Below are 19,850 nucleotides of genomic sequence, written 5' to 3' on the forward strand. Positions count from 1 at the left end.
AAACCAACTTTTAAAAAAAGTATTAAGAATATATTAATGTTTTTTGAGCTAGGTGATGGCTAAATGGGGTTTATTACTCCTCTCTACTTTGGTATAGATTTGAAAATGTCCATATAAAATGTTTTTTTAATTTTTATTAAAAAATATTATTATTATTTTTATTTTTTTTTGCATTTTTCCGAAGCTGGAAACGGGGAGGCAGTCACAGACTCCCGCATGTGACCGGGATCCACCCGGCATGCCCACCAGGGGGCGATGCTCTGCCCCTCTTGGGCGTTGCTGTTGCATTCAGAGCCATCCTAGTGCCTGAGGCAGAGGCCACAGAGCCATCCTCAGCGCCTGGGCCATCTTTGCTCCAATGGAGCCTTGGCTGCGGGAGGGGAAGAGAGAGACAGAGAGGAAGGAGAGGGGGAGGGGTGGAGAAGCAGATGGGCGCTTCTCCTGTGTGCCCTGGCCGGGAATCGAACCCGGGACTCCTGTACGCCAGGCTGACGCTCCACCACTGAGCCAACCGGCCAGGGCAAAACAATTTTTTTAAAACATTTATTTAGGCCCTGGCTAGTAGGCTCAGTGGTAGAGCATTGGCGAGGCATATGTCCTGGCTTTGATTTCTGGTCAGGGCACACAGGAGAAATGATCATCTGCTTCTCCATCTCTCCCCTCTCTCCCTTCTCTCTATCTCTCTCACAGCCATGGCTTAGTTGGTTCAAGTGCATCGGCCCCAGGCACTCAGGGTGGCTCATTGGAGCTTCTGCCTTAGGTGCTAAAAATAACTTGGTTGTGAACATGGAGCCAGATGGGCAGAGCTTTGGCCCTAGATGGGGGTTGCCAGGGGAATACCAGTCGGAGTGCTTGCAGAAGTCTCTCTCTCTATCTCCCCTCTCTCACTTGGGAAAAGAAGAAGAAGGGAGAAAAAACACACATTTATTTATTGATTTTAGTAAGAGAGGAAAGGGGTCAGAGAGAGAGAGAGAGAGACGAACATTGATCAGTTTCTCTGTGTGCCCTGACTGGGAATTTGAACTGGCAGCCTCTGTGCTTCCGGACAATGCTCCAACCCACTGAGCCATCTGCCCAGGGCTAAAATATTTTTTTTAAAACCCACATAACAATATAAGTAATATTTTGTCAGTGTTTGGCTAGAGATTGTGGAGCTCAGGTATTTTTATTTTTCTATGCTTTACAAGTTTTTATATAATTTGATTTATTCACAATACTGAAATATTTTAAGTGACCAGCATGAATTTATCTTTACTTATTTCAAAAGTATATTTTGTTCAAGTTTTTAAAAATAAAATTATTTTAAATTTATACTCTGCTTTTAATCTCAGAAATATCCAAGAGGTTTGCTTCTTAAAATGTTAAGAATTCAGAGATAAACAAGTGTTAATAATACTGACATTTGTTGTAATGTATAAATTTATTTTCTCATTTTAGATTCCCAAATGCTGGAAAATCCTCTTTGCTAAGTCAGATTTCTCACGCAAAACCTGAAATTGCAGATTATGCATGTAAGTATAATTGTTTTATATTTTAATATGTGGTGATGAATTTTTAAAGAGTAATCTTTCTTCTGGAATGAATAAAATAACAACTCTGAGGGTAGCCTTAGTGTGAAAACTCTTGGCAGAATATATGCATTTATTTTCCATTAATCTTTGAAAACTGCAGCCTTCAGCAATGTTTTTAGTACTTGTTACTTTGCATTTCCTTTTCTGTTACATATATATTTTTTTTTTTGAGAGAGGGAGAGAGAGAGAGGGACAGATAAAGACAGATTAAAAGGGAGAGAGATGAGAAGCATCAGTTTTTCATTGTGGCACCTCAGTTGTTCATGATTGCTGTCTCACATGTGCTTTGACGTGGGGAGGGGCTCCAGGCGAGCCAGAGAGCTTCAACTTCAAGCCAACAACCTTTGGGCACAAGCCAGCGACCAAGGGGTCATATCTATGATTCCATGCTCAAGGCGGCGACCCTGCGCTCAAGCTGGTGACCCCGCGCTCAAGCTGGTGACCCCAGATTCTAGGTGGATGAGCCTGCGCTGAAGCCTGTGACCTCGAGGTTTTGAACCTGGACCCTCAGCATCCCAGGCTGATGCTCTGCCCACTCATTTATTTGACTTAATTATTTTATGAGCACCTATTCTTTATCAAGAACTGTGGTAAATACTAGAAAGGCAGAGATGAATTCTTTGACTCATTGCTTCACTCATAGGAAATATATTTTTCTGGGATCTGCAGTAGATTCTAGAATTACGAAGGCTAGTAAGCAAAAACATACTATTTTGTCTTTTATTGAGCTTATAGACTAATTGGCGGAAGGCACATAGCTCACTAATGAATATAAGGGAATATAATACAGTTCTATGAAAGAGTGTAAATGACTACTTTAGACTTTTTTGTGGAAGTGTGATGTTGGAGCTGAGGTTCAGAGAATGACTAGTAGAGGTGAAGGCTCTTTCAGTCCGAGGAAGTGACAGGTACAGAAAGGCTCTTGGTGGCAGGGAGTGGACTTTGTGTCTGAAGAAGGTGGTCAGGGAAGAGGGAACCAAGGGAAGGCTGGAGAGAGCGGTAAAGACTGCATCATATCGACCGTGTGGGCTCTATTTGATCCTTCTAGCTTAAGAGCAGTTGATGGCCTTTAAGAAAGGGATAAAATTATTATATTTGCTTTAAAAATATTTCTGCATAAAATCAGAAAATGGATTGGTCTGGGACATAAGTGGGTCTGGGAAGAACAATTAGTAGGCTGTTGCAGTGGCAAGATGGTAATGGTAGCTTAAACAAAGAGTAGTGAGTGAATGTGATAGGATATCTGCCATCATTAAACAAAAAAGTGCAGAAGGACATTAGCCTGGAAAATAAAATTAAGTCATTCTAAAATTAGACTCTACTAAAGGAGCTTATTTTGGAATAACTGATATAAATTGCATGGCCAGTATTTACTATTTAGTGCAAGGTACTCTGAGAAGGAGAGAGGAAGGAAAGCACACAGTCAGAGGAAGGAGCCTCGCGCAGGATTGGCGAGGCTTGCGGATAACTGAACGAGACCAGACCAACCCTAGTGACAGACCTGGTCTGTCACACACCACACCACACACCACACCTTTAGAGTGACAGAGGAACTTTAAGGCCCACTAATTAGATTAATTGGAATTTAATTGTTCACAGAAAAGAAATATTGTTTATTTTATACATAAAGCTAAGACAGTTGAGAGTACCAGCCTTTATTCTAGCCTTAATTTATTGTTACTTTTTTTGTTTAGTTACAACAATAAAGCCTGAACTTGGAAAGATTATGTATAAAGATTTCAAACAGGTTGGTATTTTTAAAGTAAGACACTTGGTTAGAAGTGAAAGTATTTGCTTTTGGTACTTAGACTTTATATTTAGACTGAATCTGGTGTTAGTGGAGGGAGTTACAAAATTTTTTTGTAATAAGTGAAATTGTGATCAAATCAATAATGAACTCTATCATAGTAAAATATTGTATAAGAATGTAACTTTTTGAATAGGTATTTCTTTTTAAATATTTTAAAGTTATTGGCATGACATTGGTAAATAAGATATATATGTTTCACGTGTATAATTCTATGATATATCACCTGTTTATTACATTGTATTCCCATCACCCAGAGTTAAATTTTCTGTCACCATATACCCGTATTCCCCCATGTATAAGATGCTCCCATGTGTAAGATGCACCTTAATTTCAGGGCCTGAAATTAAAAAAATATATATTACATAAAGTTATTGAACTCAAGTTTTGTCCATCGTAAATTTTTTTTTTTCTGAAATGAGAAGCAGGGAAGCAGAAAGACAGACTCCTGCGGGTGCCTGACCAGGGGATCCACCCAGCAAGCCCACCAGGGGGCGATGCTCTGCCCATCTGAGACCTTGTTCCATTGCAACTGGAGCCATTCTGGCACCTGAGGCAGAGGCCATGGAGCCATCCTCAGTGCCCAGGCCAACTTTGCTCCAATGGAGCCTTGGCTGCAGGAGGGGAAGAGAGAGACAGAGAGAGAGAGAAAGGAGAGGGGGAGGGGTGGAGAAGCAGATGGGCACTTCTCCTGTGTGCCCTGGCTGGGAATTGAACCCAGGACTTCCACACACTGGGCCAATGTTCTACTGCTGAACCAGCCAGCCAGGGCTTCATCATAAAATTTATACAACTCCTCATCACTGTCAAAACTCCTATCCATTAGCTTGTCTTCGTCTGTGTCTGATGACGAATCACTGTCTTCAACATTGAGCCCAAGAACAAGTGCACAAAAGTGAGAAATTGCAGGTAAAAAAATCTACAGCCACTAAGACGCAGCCAGTATTTAGATCCCCAATTTTTCCCAAAAAAGTGCATCTTGTACATGGGGAAGTACAGTATTTGACCTCCTTTAGCCTCTACTACCCCCACCCTCCTTCCTCTGGTAACCACCGTACTGTTGTCTGTGTCTGTGAGTTTCTGTTTCTTTTACTTATTTGTTCGTTTGTTGCTTTCAGTTTTATATCCCACATATGATTTCACTCATATGTGAGAATGTAACTTGTTCTTTGAAAGTGTAAGTTCAGTTTGTCATTACAACTTTGATTCTTCTTTATTTCCTTAATCTCTGTTCTCATTGCAAGTCCATAATTGCTTTTGTATTTGATTTTTTCCATTTTTAAATCATTACTTTTTAAATTACAGTTGACCTACATTTCTATACTTGTTTCAGGTGTACCCCAGTGTTTAGACACACCATAACTTAATAAGTGATCATCCTGGTAAATCTCACAGCCATCTGACACCACACATAGTTACTAGAATATTATTCACTATGTTCCCTGTACTTTCCATCCCATGACTATTCTGTGACAACCAATTGGTACTTCTTAATTCTGTCACCTTTTTCTTTTTTTAATTAAAATTTTTTTAAATTTTTTATTATTTTTAATTTTTATGTATGTATTTATTTATTTTAAGGTAAGCCTCTTGACCTTTTTCATCCATCCTCTAAACCCCTTCCCCTTGAGCAACTGTCAGATAGTTCTCTATACCTGTGAGTACTTTTCTGTTCTACGTATTTGTTTATTTTGTTTTTTAGATTCAATTGTTGATAGATATGTATCTATTGCTATTTTATTGTTCATGTTTTTCATCCCTTTTTTTCTTCTTCTTCTTCTTAAAGAAGACCCTTTAACATTTTGTGTAATACTGGTTTGGTGGTGTTGAATTCCTTTAGCTTTTTCTTGTCTGGGAAGCTCTTTATCTGTCCTTCAATTCTAAATAATAGCTCTGCTGGGTAGAGTAACCTTGGATGTAGGTCCTTACTTTTCATGACTTTGAATATTTCTTGCCAGTCCCTTCAGGCCTCAAAGTTTCTGTTGAGAAACCAGCTGACAGTCTTATGGGGGCTTCCTTGTCGGTAACTAACTGCTTTTCTCTTGCTGCTTTTAAGACTCTCTCTTTGTCTTTTACCTTTTCCTTTTTATTATGATGTATCTTGGTGTGGGCCTCCTTGGGTTCATCTTGTTTGGGACTCTGTGCTGCCTGGACTTGTACACCTATTTCCTTCACCAAGTTAGGGAAGTTTTCTGTCATTATTTTTTCAAATAGGTTTTCAGCCTCTTGCTCTCTTTTTTCTCCTTCTGGCACCTCCATGATGTGAATGCTGACACACTTGAAGTTGTCCAGAGCTCCTTTAGACTATCCTCACTGTTTTTTGGATTGTTTTTTTTTTTTTCTCTTCTGATTTGATTTTTTTGTTTTTGCTTTCTTATATTTCTAATTGCTGACTAAAATGATAAATACAGAGTACTATTAATATAGCAGAAATATTTAGAGAAAAAGAGAATCTTGTTTGTAATTTTTAAGGGAAATTAGTAAAGAACCTTCAAACAAAATTTCAGGACAAGAGAACTCTGTAGTATACACTGCTTTGTCACATAGCCATATTTCCTTTAAAACACTGAAATGTTTATTCACACGAATAATAAGTATAGAGCACTGCTTCTTTATCTCTATTGCACATCAGAATTATTTGGGGGCTTAAGAAGAACAATGATGCCCTGGCCAGATAATTTAGTTGGTTAGAGCATAGAATGTATCTATTATGTTTTATATGTTTTACCTCAACTTATGAGGTACATAAGTTGCCAGTTCAATTGCTGGTCTGGGCACATACAGGAACAGATCGATGTTCCTGTCTCTCTCTCCCTCTCTCCCTTCCTCTCTCTCTGAAATCAATAAAATAAACATTAAAAAATAACAATGATAAATGAACCCTGTGCCCCAGAGATTTGAAAGCAAATTCCTTAGGGGTAAGGCCTGGGCATCTGCAATTTATAAAACTAATTAGGATGCACAGTGAGGTTTGAAAACCATGAGTGTAGAATAATGGATAATAACCCTTATCATCTTCAAAGGAATACAGGAACTTTATATTCTGTACATTTTAAAAATAGTCACTAGTCCTCATAGAATATGAACAGAAAAGGAACATTTAACTACATGTAGAATTTAAAACTACCGAGTTGTACTAAGTAAATGTCAGCTTAATATCCTTGGACACTTAAGAATTCAGAAGTTGAAATTCTATGGATAGGTCATATTAAACAATGTAATTTATGGCACTCAAGAGAATTCTGTGATTCGTAATGGTTAAACTAATTCCTAAAGTTCTAGATCAGGGGTCCCCAAACTACGGCCCGCGGGCCACATGCGGCCCCCCTGAGGCCATTTATCCGACCCCCACCGCACTTCCGGAAAGGGCACCTCTTTCATTGGTGGTCAGTGAGAGGAGCATAGTTCCCATTGAAATACTGGTCAGTTTGTTGATTTAAATTTACTTGTTCTTTATTTTAAATGTTATATTTGTTCCCGTTTTGTTTTTTTACTTTAAAATAAGATATGTGCAGTGTGCGTAGGGATTTGTTCATAGTTTTTTTTATAGTCCAGCCCTCCAATGGTCTGAGGGACAGTGAACTGGCCCCCTGTGTAAAAAGTTTGGGGACCCCTGTTCTAGATTGTTAGAGTGATAATTAAAAGTGGGACTATAATTTCTGATAACAGCGAATTTGGTTCTTAATACATTTCTTTTATTGTGACTATATCTTGGCTTTGTAAAGATGCAGTGGTAATCAAAAATCAGAAACTGTTTATGTTTGAAAAACTGTGAAAAATTTTGGATGCAGTTGTACTCATGATTTTCATGTATTTCTCTTTTTTTTTATCAAACCTTCTAACTTATTAGATCTCAGTAGCTGACCTTCCTGGTTTAATAGAAGGAGCACATATGAACAAAGGAATGGGCCACAGGTTCCTCAAGCACATAGAAAGAACTAAACAGCTACTTTTTGTTGTAAGTCACATGTATATCAATGCACTGTTGAAGAGAATGGGAAAAATCAATGAATTCAGTTTTTCTAGAAGTTTTTATTATTAAATTTGAAGATAAAGTGGTGGCATATGTGATTTTACTAAGTCTGTTTAAATTGGGGTCAAAAACAAAGATTAGGTAGATAATCTTTGTTTATAATATTGGGATGGAATTGGCACTATACTATATCAGGCCTAAGTTTGGCCACACTTAATGAAGTTTTAATTCCTTATGATTTTCAACATAGTACTATATCATATACTGTTTTTTTCCTACTTTATTAGTGGTGCTAGAGTTATATTGCTGATCTTAAACAACATGATTTTGAACTGTGTGGTTCCACTTATAGGTGGATTTTTTTCCATAAATGCCTGTACTGTTTTCGATCAGTAGTGTTGGAGTCTGCCAGTGTAGAAAGCTGACTGTATGCAGCTACACTACACCACTTTATATATGGATTGAGCATCCACAGATTTTGGTATTCTTGCAGGGGTCCTTGAACTAATACCCCACATATACCAAGGGGCTGTAGTTAAGTTATGGGGGAGGCAAAAATTATATACAGATTTCAACTGTGCGGGTTGGGGTAGATATTGGAGCTCCTAACACCCCTGTTGTTCAAGAGTCATCTGTTTATGAGCGTGCCCATATTAGTATAAACTGTCTTATCTGTACTAGTTTTTCATTTTATAATGGTGGTGATTTTATCAGAGTAATTACAGTTACCTTGACACTTTGATTTCTTTATTTTGAATTTCTAAATTACCAATAGACTATAGATTGAGATATTATTTTTAGCTTGAGAGAATAAAACATTTCAAACCAAATGTATAGCTAATCTTATAATAAAAGCTGTTTCTTTTCCTCTTTTTTTTAGGTCGATATTTCTGGATTTCAGCTTTCTTATAAAACTCAATACAGATCTGCCTTTGAAACCATAATACTGCTAACAAAAGTACGTTCTCTGTTTCTCTTTTACTGCTTTTTGCATCTGATCTAATGAATAGGCACATAAGACTGTATGAAATAACAAAAAATAATTACAATAAATATATAATGTATTCCATCTCTACTTTTTAAAATTTTATTTTATTTATTTATTTTTTTTATAGAGACAGAGAGAGAAAGTCAGAGAGAGGGATAGATAGGGACAGACAGACAGGAATGGAAAGAGATGAGAAGCATCAATCATCAGTTTTTTGTTGTGACATCTTAGTTGTTCATTGATTGCTTTCTCATACCGTGCCTTGACCGCGGGCCTTCAGCAGACTGAGTAACCCCTTGCTGGAGCCAGCGACCTTGGGTCCAAGCTGGTGAGCTTTGCTCAAACCAGATGAGCCCGCGCTCAAGCTGGCGTCCTTGGGGTCTCGAACCAGGGTCCTCCGCATCCCAGTCCAACGCTCTATCCACTGTGCCACCACCTGGTCAGGCTCCACCTCTACGTTTTAAAGCTTTGATGCTAAAGAATTTTATAAACTTGCTGTTTCCAGTTCCTCAGTATTAACCTGCTTCTCAAACTATTGCAAGCAATAAAACCCTCCTTGTTACATACTTCTCAAACTTTATCTTGCTTGTGAACTTTTATTCCTACTTCTTAAATTATTTCTCAGTCTACTTTTTATGCTCTTTCCTGTTTATTCTTTAATTAGCACTCAGTTTTGTTAAATAGACTGATGACTGCCGAATCTGTATCTGAGACCAAGGGCTTTTGGAGAGGCTTTAGTCCAGCTGCCTCTTGGGCGTCTTTGATTGGATAGCCCATTACTTCTCAAATGTAATTTGTATAAAACTGAACTTATTTTTTCTTCTAATTCTCCATCCTCTTTCAAAACTTGACTAAATATGAAAGCTGGAAACCTGGGTGGTGGTCTTAATTATATCTTTCTCACCACTTGTATCAAGTCATGTCAGTCTTAGATCCTAAATCTCACTGAAATCCATTTCCTTGTCTTCCTCCATACTGTTACAACCATCAACCCCTCTAATTAGAATGCTGTAAGTCCCTCCTTCTTGGTCTTACCTGCAGTCTTGTTTCTCTGCAGTCTATTTATATGTGGTAGCTAGAGTGAGCTTTGTAAAAACCAAGCTGAAGTTTGTTCCCTACATAGAACACTTTGTGATGCCCCATTGCTGTTAGGTTAACGTCTAATCTAAACATGGTTTATGAGGTCTGGTAAGGTTGGGCTCCTACCTAGCAGTCTGTCTCTTTTTCCCTCCTGCCCCTCTTACATTCTGTATCTAGCCCTGTGATTTCTCTCTAACACTTCATGATGTTTCTTACCTTCAAAACTTGTTATATCTTGTTTCCTTTGCCACATTTTGTCTATTGTGAATAATACTGCTGTGAACATTTGTGTTCAGGTTTTTGTATGGAAATGTTTTCATTTTTCTTTTTCTGTTTTTTATGACTGAGACAGAAAGAGGGACAGATAGTGACAGACAGGAAGGAGATGAGAAGCATCAATTCTTCATTGTGGCTCCTTGGTCGTCTTAGTTGTTCATTGATTGCTCTCTCATATGTGCCTTCATTGGGGGGGGGGGGGGCTGCAGCAGCGCGAGTGACCCCTTGCTCAAGCCAACGGCCTTGGGCTTCAAGCCAGTGACCTTTGGGCTCAAGCCAGCGACCATGGCATCATGTCTATGATCCCACGCTCAAGCCAGCAACCCCACGCTCAAGCTGGTGAGCCCATGCTCAAGCTGGATGAGCCCACGCTCCAGCCTGTGACCTCAGGGTTTCAAACCTTGGTCCTCCGCATCCTAGTCCAATGCTCTATCCACTGCGCCACTGTCTAGTCAAGCTGTTTGCATTTTTCTTAAGTATATACCTCAGAGTGGAATTACTAGATAATATACTAACTTAACCAGAGGAACTGCTGAACTGTTTTCCAAAGTGGCTGCACCATTTTATAATTTTATTCACAATGTATGTATGAGGGTTCCAATTTTTCCACATTAATGGCAACACTTGTTATTGTCTGTCTTTTATTTTAGCCTCGCTAGTAGGAATGAAGTGGCATTTCATTATGGTTTTGATTTGTAGTTCTCTAGTGATTGATGATGTTGATTGTCTTTTCACATTTATATTAGCTATATGTTGTCTTTGGAGAAATACCTATTCAGATTCTTTGCCCGTTTTTTAAATTGGGATATTTGCCTTTTTATTACTGAGTTGTAAGAAGTTGCTATATATTGAATACAAGTCTCTCATTACATGCATGATTTGCAAGTATTTTCTCCTTTTCTGCAGCTGTCTTTTCACTTTCTTTATATTTTGAAGCATGGAATTTTAAATTTTATTGAAGTTTCAATTTGTCTATTTTTTCTGTTGCTTATGCTTCTGGGTGTCATAGCTAAAAAATTATTGCCTAATCCACAGTCATGAAGATTTGCTTCTGTTCACTTTTGAATTTTATCTTTGTGCTTAATAGAAGTCCAGATATTTGTATTTGGCTCACGGCACAGATCACAGCTGTCTTTAGGATGTTATGTGAGCTAAAATATATTAACACATGACTAACTATTAAGCATTTTCTGAGTTTTCTTTGTTAATTAATTTTGTGGTTGTTGAGATTTATTCCATTTCAGAGATGTGACTGGGCTATAGGTTATCCAGGCCTTCAATTAAAGAAAGATATTACCAAATAGGTAATCTACATAGATATTTTAATAAAATTATTTTGTTTTTCTGTTTTGATTTAAAGGAGTTGGAGTTGTACAAAGAGGAGCTTCAGACAAAACCTGCGCTCCTGGCAGTAAATAAAATGGACTTGCCTGATGCCCAGAATAAATTCCATGTACTGATGAACCAGCTCGAGAACCCGAAGGGTAAAGGCCATTCATTCACTCAAAGCCAACTCAGTGGCTCTCATCTGTGCAGAGTACACTGAGTGATACAGTCACTGGAAAAGAAAACTAACAGTTACTACTCTTAAAAAATGTGTTTTTGGCCCTGGCTGGTTGGCTTAGTGGTAGAGCGTCGGTCTGACGTGTAGATGTCCTGAGTTCAATTCCCGGTCAGGGCACACAGGAGAAGCGCCCATCTGCTTCTCCTCCCCTCCCTCTCTCTCTCGCTCTCTCTCTCTCTCCCCCTCCTGCAGCCATGGCTCAGTTGGAACGAGTTGACCCTAGGTGCTGAGGATGACTCCATGGCTCTGCCTCAGTGGCTAAGAAGAGCTTGGTTACTGAGCAACAGAGCCACGCCCCAGATGGGCAGGGCATCGTCCCCTAGTGGGCTTGCCAGGTGGATCCCTGTTGGGGTGCATGCAGGAGTCTGTCTCTGCCTCCCCTCCTCTCACTGAATAAAAAACAAAACAAAACATGTTTTTAAAGAAAGAACCTATACCATATGAAACATTTTAAACAATATAATGTAATATATACCAGGTTTCAGAATGTGTGATATAGGTGGTAAGTGAGAGGAGACAAAGAAGAAAAAGATAATTTGAGGCCCTGGCCGGTTGGCTCAGCGGTAGAGCGTCGGCCTGGCGTGCGAGGAACCCGGGTTCAATTCCCGGCCAGGGCACATAGGAGAAGCGCCCATTTGCTTCTCCACCCCCTCCTCCTTCCTCTCTGTCTCTCTCTTCCCCTCCCGCAGCCAAGGCTCCATTGGAGCAAAGATGGCCCGGGCACTGGGGATGGCTTTTTGGCCTCTGCCCCAGGCGCTAGAGTGGCTCTGGTCACGGCAGAGCGACGCCCCGGAGGGGCAGAACATCGCCCCCTGGTGGGCAGAGCGTCACCCCTGGTGGGCGTGCCGGGTGGATCCCGGTCGGGCGCATGCAGGAGTCTGTCTGACAGTCTCTCCCCGTTTCCAGCTTCAGGAAAAAAAAAAAAAAAAAGATAATTTGAGCTGAAAAGGTCAGGCGTTATGAAGAAGTGAAATTGAAAATGGGCCCTTAATGCCTGACTAGGCAGTGGCGCAGTGGATAGTGCGTTGGACTGGGATGTGGAGGTCCCAGGTTCAAAACCTCAAGGTCACAGATTTGACTTTGGGCTCACCAGCTTGAGTGCAGGGTCGCTGGCTTGAGTGTGGGATCATAGATATGACCCCATGATCGCTAGCCTGAGCCCAAGGTCGCTGGCTTGAGCAAGGGGTCACTTGCTCTTCTGTAGCCCCAGTCAAGGCCCATATGAGAAAGCAATCAGTGAACAACTAAGGAGCTGCAACAAAGAGTTGATGCTTCTCATCTTTCTCTTTTCCTTTCTGTCCCTCTCTCTGTCTCTGTCAAAAAAAGAAGAAAGAAAATGGACCCTTAACAAATTAATGGGACTTGCATCAGAAGAGGAAAGGCATCTACCTATAAAGTCTTTTTACTTTTAACATATTTCACAGATTGTAGAACTTCATTCTCCTTGTACACCATCAATTTAAAAACAGCTGACAGTTCTAAAGAGGCCTGTGTCTTTGTAATGTCAGCTCTGTGGATCTTGGAAGAGAACTAATCTAAAAGGAACTTGAGTACACGTACCTATGTATGTGTAACAGAAAAATAGATGCTGTTACTTCAAAAGGATTTATTTGTTTGAAATTTGTTCCTAAATGGACCACTTTGTATAAAGGAACTTAAAGAGACTCTCCACTGCCTTGAGTAGAGAACTTTGCAGAACTCTCTGTACTGTAGTGGTGATGCTTGCATTTTCCTGAGTCTAGAGGAGGACCTTTTCACAGATGAGGCAAGTACGATGGGTGGCAGGTGAGAAGCAGGTTTTTATTTATTTATTTATTTTGTGACAGACAGAGAGTCAGAGGGAGGGACAGATAGGGACAGACAGACAGACAGGAAGGGAGAGATGAGAAGCATCAGTTCTTTGTTGCGGCACCTTAGTTTTTCATTGATTACTTTCTCACATGTGCCTTGACTGGGGGGCTACAGCAGAGCGAGTGACCCCTTGCTCAAACCAGATGAGCCTGCGCTCCAGCTGACGATCTTGGGGTTTTGAACCTGGGTCCCCTGCATCCCAGTCCGATGCTCTGTCCACTGTGCCATCATCTGGTCAGGCTAACATGTTTTTAAATAGTACTAATTTCTCTGTTTTATTCTGAGGATAACAATTGGGGGAAATAAATTATTAGGACTAGCAGACAGTACCAGAAATTTCTTTCTCCCTTCAATAATATTTCTCCAGTGTAATTTACATGTTGGAGCTTTCCTTGAGTTAATAAGTTGCTTTTGGGATATAAATACCTGCTGGAATTAGTGAATAGTCTTTATTCTTTAATGTCATTTGCTTTATGGGGTCATTTGATCTGTTTGCTAGTTGGTCTTGCAGGAAAGGGCATTTTCAGAGGCGGTACCAGAGGAGAGGTTACCTTAAGAGTTCGTGGGCACTTTGGACCATCATAAGACAAAATATAGTCCCCTCATGGATAATTCCTGAATTAAGCTCTCTGGACTTCTTGGGGGCACTGAATCTTAGAAACCAAGCTCCGTGTGGGCTTGTCCATTGTCTGTCAGTCCAGCCTTCCCGGGTCATGTCAGTATTAACCCGTCTCATCAGTCTGCATCCCTCCTCCACCGCCCGATGGTGGGAGAGGAACAGTCCAGCCTTCCCGGGTCATGTCAGTATTAACCCGTCTCATCAGTCTGCGTCCCTCCTCCACCGCCCGATGGTGGGAGAGGAACAGTGCAGCCTTCCCGGTTCATGTCAGTATTAACCCGTCTCATCAGTCTGCATCCCTCCTCCACCGCCCGATGGTGGGAGAGGAACAGTGCAGCCTTCCCGGGTCATGTCAGTATTAACCCGTCTCATCAGTCTGCATCCCTCCTCCACCGCCCGATGGTGGGAGAGGAACAGTGATGTAACAGCCCTCCCCCTGTGAGGGGATGGAGTAGGCTCATCTGAAGTGATCTTCCCTTGAACTACTCCCACCCTTTTTCATTTTTAGTTTGGCTTCTTATACCAGGGATGATGAGCCAGTACTTTAGGGCAGTTAAAAGCCACCTGTATAGACGCTGGCAGGGTGGCTTAGTGGATAGAATGTCATCCTGGCAAGCCCAGGTTGCACGTTCGATCCCCAGACGGGGTATATATGAAAAGCAACCAATGAGAGCACAACAAAAAATGAAACAATTTAGTAGAACAACAAGTTGATGCGTGCCCTCCCTCTCTTTTTTAAAAAAAGACTCTAGACAAGCCTGACCAGGTGGTGGCGCAGTGGATAGAGCGTCGGACTGGGATGCGGAAGGACCCAGGTTCGAGACCCCGAGGTCGCCAGCTTGAGCGCGGGCTCATCTGGCTTGAGCAAAAAAAAAAAGCTCACCAGCTTGGACCCAAGGTTGCTGGCTCCAGGAAGGGGTTACTTGATCTGCTGAAGGCCCACAGTCAAGGCACATATGAGAAAGCAATCAATGAACAACTAAGAAGTCGCAACATGCAACAAAAAACTAATGATTGATGCTTCTCATCTCTCTCCGTTCCTGTCTGTCTGTCCCTGTCTATTCTGCCTCTGTAAAAAAAAAAAAAAAAAAAAAAGACTCTAGACAAGCTAGAGTCTCCTACATCACAAATTATTATTTTTTTTAATTTACTGATTTTAGAGAGGATGAGAGAAAGACAGAAACATCAGTCTGCTCCTATATGTGTCCTAACCAGGGATTGAACCCACAATCTTGGAGTATTGGGTAACCAGCTGAACTCTCTGGCCAGGGCACAAATGATGTTATTTTTATAGAAAGATTCTTTTGGAGAAATCTATGTTGCCTCACTTTGTTGAAACATCCCCAACCCTCAAAAGCAACTTGCTTCTGTAAGTAAATCATTTTCTGTCATTCTTTTATTTATGCTTAATTTGGTTTAAAATATCTTTATCCAACACATATTTACTAAGCATCTATCATGTGCTAAGAACCTTACCATTATCACCAGTAAAAACCAAGCATTCTGAGAGCTTATTAGAGAAGGATAAAAATGAATTAAAAATGCTAAATTTTTAGTTCCTTGGTTCACTTCAACATAGTTTTGACTTACTTTCAAAGACATTGAAAATCAGCATAGTTTTGTGCTTTTTGTTTCAGATTTCCTGCATTTATTTGAAAAAAGCATGATTCCAGAGAGAACTATGGAGTTTCAACATATCATCCCCATCTCTGCAGTTACTGGAGAAGGAATTGATGAATTAAAGAACTGTATAAGAAAATCTCTGGATGACTATGCTGACCAGGAAAATGATGCATATCATAAAAAACAGTTGCTTAAATTACAGATTTCTAATACAATAACTTACAGTGAGCCACTATCAAATAATGCTGTTACTAGTTCCAGAATGGATATAATTTAAATCTATTAAAAATGAAATTGGAATTGTGTTCATTTGAAAGCTTTTCCACAGACATGTACATTTTAGAATGTAGTCCTAACCTTCTGATATATATGCCATCATTTGAGAACCATATCTGTTTGAGTTGTTTTATAGTTAAGTGTATCAACAGTACTTGAGCTAAAATAACAGTTTATCATTTTATGGCCAACCCACCTATAGTGAAACCTCTGATATTCCTGTACTTACGAAGTCTCTGGAGAGGTCTTTTTTTTTTTTTTTTTAATATAAAAGGTTTTCTACAATATTATGAGAATGAGCAACTAGGTAACTAGGTTTGGTTTTTGTTTTTGAGTCTATTGTGTACCTGGTTTAGCTATTATATAACACTTCTCAATTTTAGAAAATCTAAGACCCCTAAATTTGAATGTGTGTTTAGTGATGACAAAGATCACTTATAATATTTTACAGAAGTCAGCAAATAGATGCATTTGATTCCATCTTCTGGAAAACTTTCTTAAGTGTAAGTGTATTTTTCCTGCTTTGGACAGAGTTGTGTGTGGCACATTTTCTCATGTCCTGGTCCGTTTCGATGTCTGTTTTCATATTTTAGTAAAGAGAGGGTAGGAAGTGCAAATTTTAAAACATACCAGTCATCAGTATATTCTTGAGATTGTAATTTCTACCTGAGTTTCAAACATATTTACGAATTAGACATTTTCTCTTAATGAGTTTTATTATAAAATATACATATTCATTGTAAAATATTAAATTTAAACAGTAAAACTATAAAGTAAAAAAAGTTCCCATCTTTCTGCATTAGGTCCTCCAGGCCTGTCCCAGACAGGACCACTGTTAGTTTCCTATGGTCTTGCGGAATATTTCTATTTCTAGATCTTTTTATCCAAAAGAGTTTATATTATATAAACTTTTTACAAGTTTATTTTTTTACAAAATGGTAGTGAGTTAATGAACTTTTAATAATTACTCTTCAGTGCCACTTTTAAAATATTAGGAATTGTTTTACAATTTAAGGCTTAATGAAGCCTTTACTAAGGCTATAAGTATTAAATAAAAATGATCTAAGGATTTTTGTACTTCCAAGTTCTGATGAGATGATGGGAGGGACTTTTTACAAGCAGTATTTCGCTTTCATTAGTTCTGTTTTCTGTACCACCTCTGACACCCATCCTTAGGTCACTGGCTTTTCTTGTATTGTTTCTTCATTGCGCAAGTCTATTTATTGTCTCCCCTGTAGCAGGCGCTGTGCAGGGCGTCCCATGTACAGTGTTGAAGAGAACAGATACGACCTGCTGCCCACATGCATCTCACATTCGGCAGCAGAAACTGCAGGGGATAAGAACAGTGTGATTCCACTCCATAACAAAGGAATGAGTGAGGAAGGATTTGGAATTTGTACATTTGTACTGATCCTAATGACTTTGTTTCATATTGGGTATGAAACACTTATGACTTCATTGTCATTTTTTTCTCCTCGATTTTACTTCCATTATTTCCTAAATATAAATAAGTAGCAATGTGAGGACAGTTACACCAGGTGAGTTTCAGATGCTCTGACACCATAATCTTATTCTCTGCTGTGGCAATGGATAGTTGATGTGTATTAAGGATGAAGAGGAATTATATCTTACTTGCTTTATCAGAAAGTTAATGAAAATTTTACATTTTTTTCTTGCCAAAAATGAACAAATATATAGAGCATTTTCCTTTTTATTTTCTTTTTTGACAGAGAGAGTCAGAGAGAGGGACAGACAGAGGGAGAGAGATGCGAAGCATCAGTTCTTCATTGCAGCTCCGTCGTTCAGTAATTGCTTTCTCATATGTGTCTTGACTGAGGAGCTACAGCAGAGTGACCCCTTGCTCAAGCCAGCGACCTTGGGCTTCAAGCCAGCAATTTTTGGGCTCAAGCCAGCAACCATGCGGTCATGTCTATAATCCCACGCTCAAGCCATTGAACCCTTGCTCAAGCTGGTAAGCCCACGCTCAAGCCAACAACCTTGGGGTTTTGAACCTGGGTCCTCCCCATCCCAGTTTGTCGCTCTATCCACTGCGCCACCACCTGGTCAGGCCACATGGAGTATTTTCTAAGCTGTTTCACACAGGGTTTGCGAAGTTCAGGTTAAAAACAAGAAAGCAAAGATGAGTTCTGTCTTGAAATTTTTAATTAACATACATTTAAAATAATGTTTCAAAGCAAGAGCATAAATGGAATTACAAAATGTAGCTTAAAAATGAAATGAAAATTAGCAATAATATAGATTGCAAACTTTTTACAAATGACACCTTATTCCAAATATATGGCAACATTTTGTTTGAAGACGAAATTGTGAATTGAATGTAGTGGATATTTTTAAATCATTAAGACTATCCTAAATTTGGTTTAAATCTGTCTCTCCTTATGGAATAGACATGAAACAAAACCAAAAAATTTATTTGAGTACATGGTTTGTGCTGATAATCATAAAATTTAACATGGTAATGTTTTCAGGCTGGGCACTGGTGAATGTTTCCCATATGTTACCTCTTTCAAATACTACACTGAATTGCTTCCTGCTCATTGATTAATTTGAAATAGGGTGTAGGGTATAGGAGTATTTTGGGGGTTTTTAAAACCTTTTTGAAAGTGTAAAATATTTTATAATAAAAAAATGCCTTTTCCTTACAAAAATTTATACCTTGAGAATTAAGCCATTTAGATACTCAAAGTTGACAAGTGTTGACAGGCAACATACTATAGTTTTTAATTCAAAGTTAAACAATAAGAAAAATAAACATCTCGTCTTCTTTCGTTAAAGATGTATTTCACAGAAGCATTTTGTTTCCTATTTTGTGATTGGAGCTTAGTGAGTAGATGAAAAGTATCAGAGGAATCTTTTTAGCTTTGAGTGGGTGTTACATGTCAGCTGAAGGAAAGGCAAAATCAAATCGGTAAAGAAATGAGAAAAGGGGAGAAAGAGAGTGTATGTTGGAAAGTTTTAGTATTTCCCTGTGGATGATTCAGAAAAAAACAGGTGGGGTTATTGCTTCAGTTGACTATTATATGGATGCAAAAGCCGGGGACAATTTCATCTACCATTTCTGATCATAACCTATCTTTAATTATAGACAGTTCTAATTTTTGTTTTGTTTCTCATTAAATGACAGTTGCTCAATAGTTGTTGGGTACTTGAAAGACTTCAGAGGAAGTAATGACCTTTGTATATATTATGAATGTGTTCATAATAGAAATTAAAGTCCTTTGGGATGCCCAGATACCAAGCTATATGAAGTGCTGCTATTATCTGAGTCATGTCCTTTGAAATACTTGGAATTTGATGAACAGGATATTCCGTTTATATTATAACTAATTTTAGAGCAGTATATGGCAAGGGTTTTTTAAATTTATTCTGTAAAATCTGAGTACATTGGAAGCAGAAAGTGAAGGACAGAATCATTTTTGTTCGTGGCACATATTTCAGTATATTTTGAAATTGACAATATCTTCTGACTAGTGCCTTCATTTTTTTATTTGTTACTAAGCATTATTATTGGTATTATTTCTATGTGTAAGGCAGAGGCAGATTAAGGTTGGTTGAGGCCCAGAAGAAAATATTGGGCCCCTTAAAGAAAAGAGAGAGGGAAAATAAAAATACACATTAACCATATTTTTTTAATAAATTAAAAATATTATGTACTATTAATGTTAAAATTGCACGTATGAAACCAAACGGTGTCATCAGAAAAAAAGTGTAAATTTGGGCTTTTGCGGGGCCCTTCAGAATTTGAGGCCCAGGGTGCGCGCTCAGTGCACCTGCTGTTAAACCCACCGCCGGTGAAAGGCTTTAAGAAGGCCATTGTGGGGACGGATGACAAGATGGCGATGGAGTAGGCGGATGTATCAACTTCCACCTCCCAGAACCAAAGTGGATTACAACTTAATTTTAAGAACAATTATCTGGAAGAACCAACTTTGAACTAAACTAAGAGGACTCTTTAACCAAGGATCACTGGAGAAGCCACACAGACTGGTAGGAAGAGCAGAAGTACGGAGAGGGTGGCCCAGCTCCTGGGCAACAGTGTTTAATCCTGAGAGCTGCAGAGAGAATGTTTCATGTCACTCACCTAGCTTCTGGTGCTTGCCGACAGTCTTTGGAGTTCCTGGGCTTTGAGAAGCATCACCTCAATTTCTGCCTTTAACTTCTCATGGTGGCATTCTCCCTGTGTATGATTGTCTCCAAATTC

The 19,850-nt window shown here is 39.2% G+C and overlaps 1 protein-coding gene across 1 annotated transcript in view; it reads left to right on the plus strand.

The window, feature by feature from the left end:
- Positions 1–18,879, plus strand: part of GTPBP10 (GTP binding protein 10) — a 37,175-nt gene extending 18,296 nt beyond the window's left edge. Inside the window, exons 5-10 of the mRNA XM_066353977.1 lie at positions 1,438–1,511; positions 3,266–3,318; positions 7,229–7,336; positions 8,232–8,309; positions 11,056–11,179; positions 15,367–18,879. Coding sequence (XP_066210074.1) covers positions 1,438–1,511; positions 3,266–3,318; positions 7,229–7,336; positions 8,232–8,309; positions 11,056–11,179; positions 15,367–15,629 — 700 coding nt within the window. The 3' untranslated portion in view covers positions 15,630–18,879. The remainder of the gene's footprint in view (positions 1–1,437; positions 1,512–3,265; positions 3,319–7,228; positions 7,337–8,231; positions 8,310–11,055; positions 11,180–15,366) is intronic.
- Positions 18,880–19,850: the final 971 nt, after the last annotated feature.

Source organism: Saccopteryx leptura, chromosome 12, assembly GCF_036850995.1.
Source record: "Saccopteryx leptura isolate mSacLep1 chromosome 12, mSacLep1_pri_phased_curated, whole genome shotgun sequence".
Taxonomy (NCBI): Eukaryota; Metazoa; Chordata; class Mammalia; order Chiroptera; family Emballonuridae; genus Saccopteryx; species Saccopteryx leptura.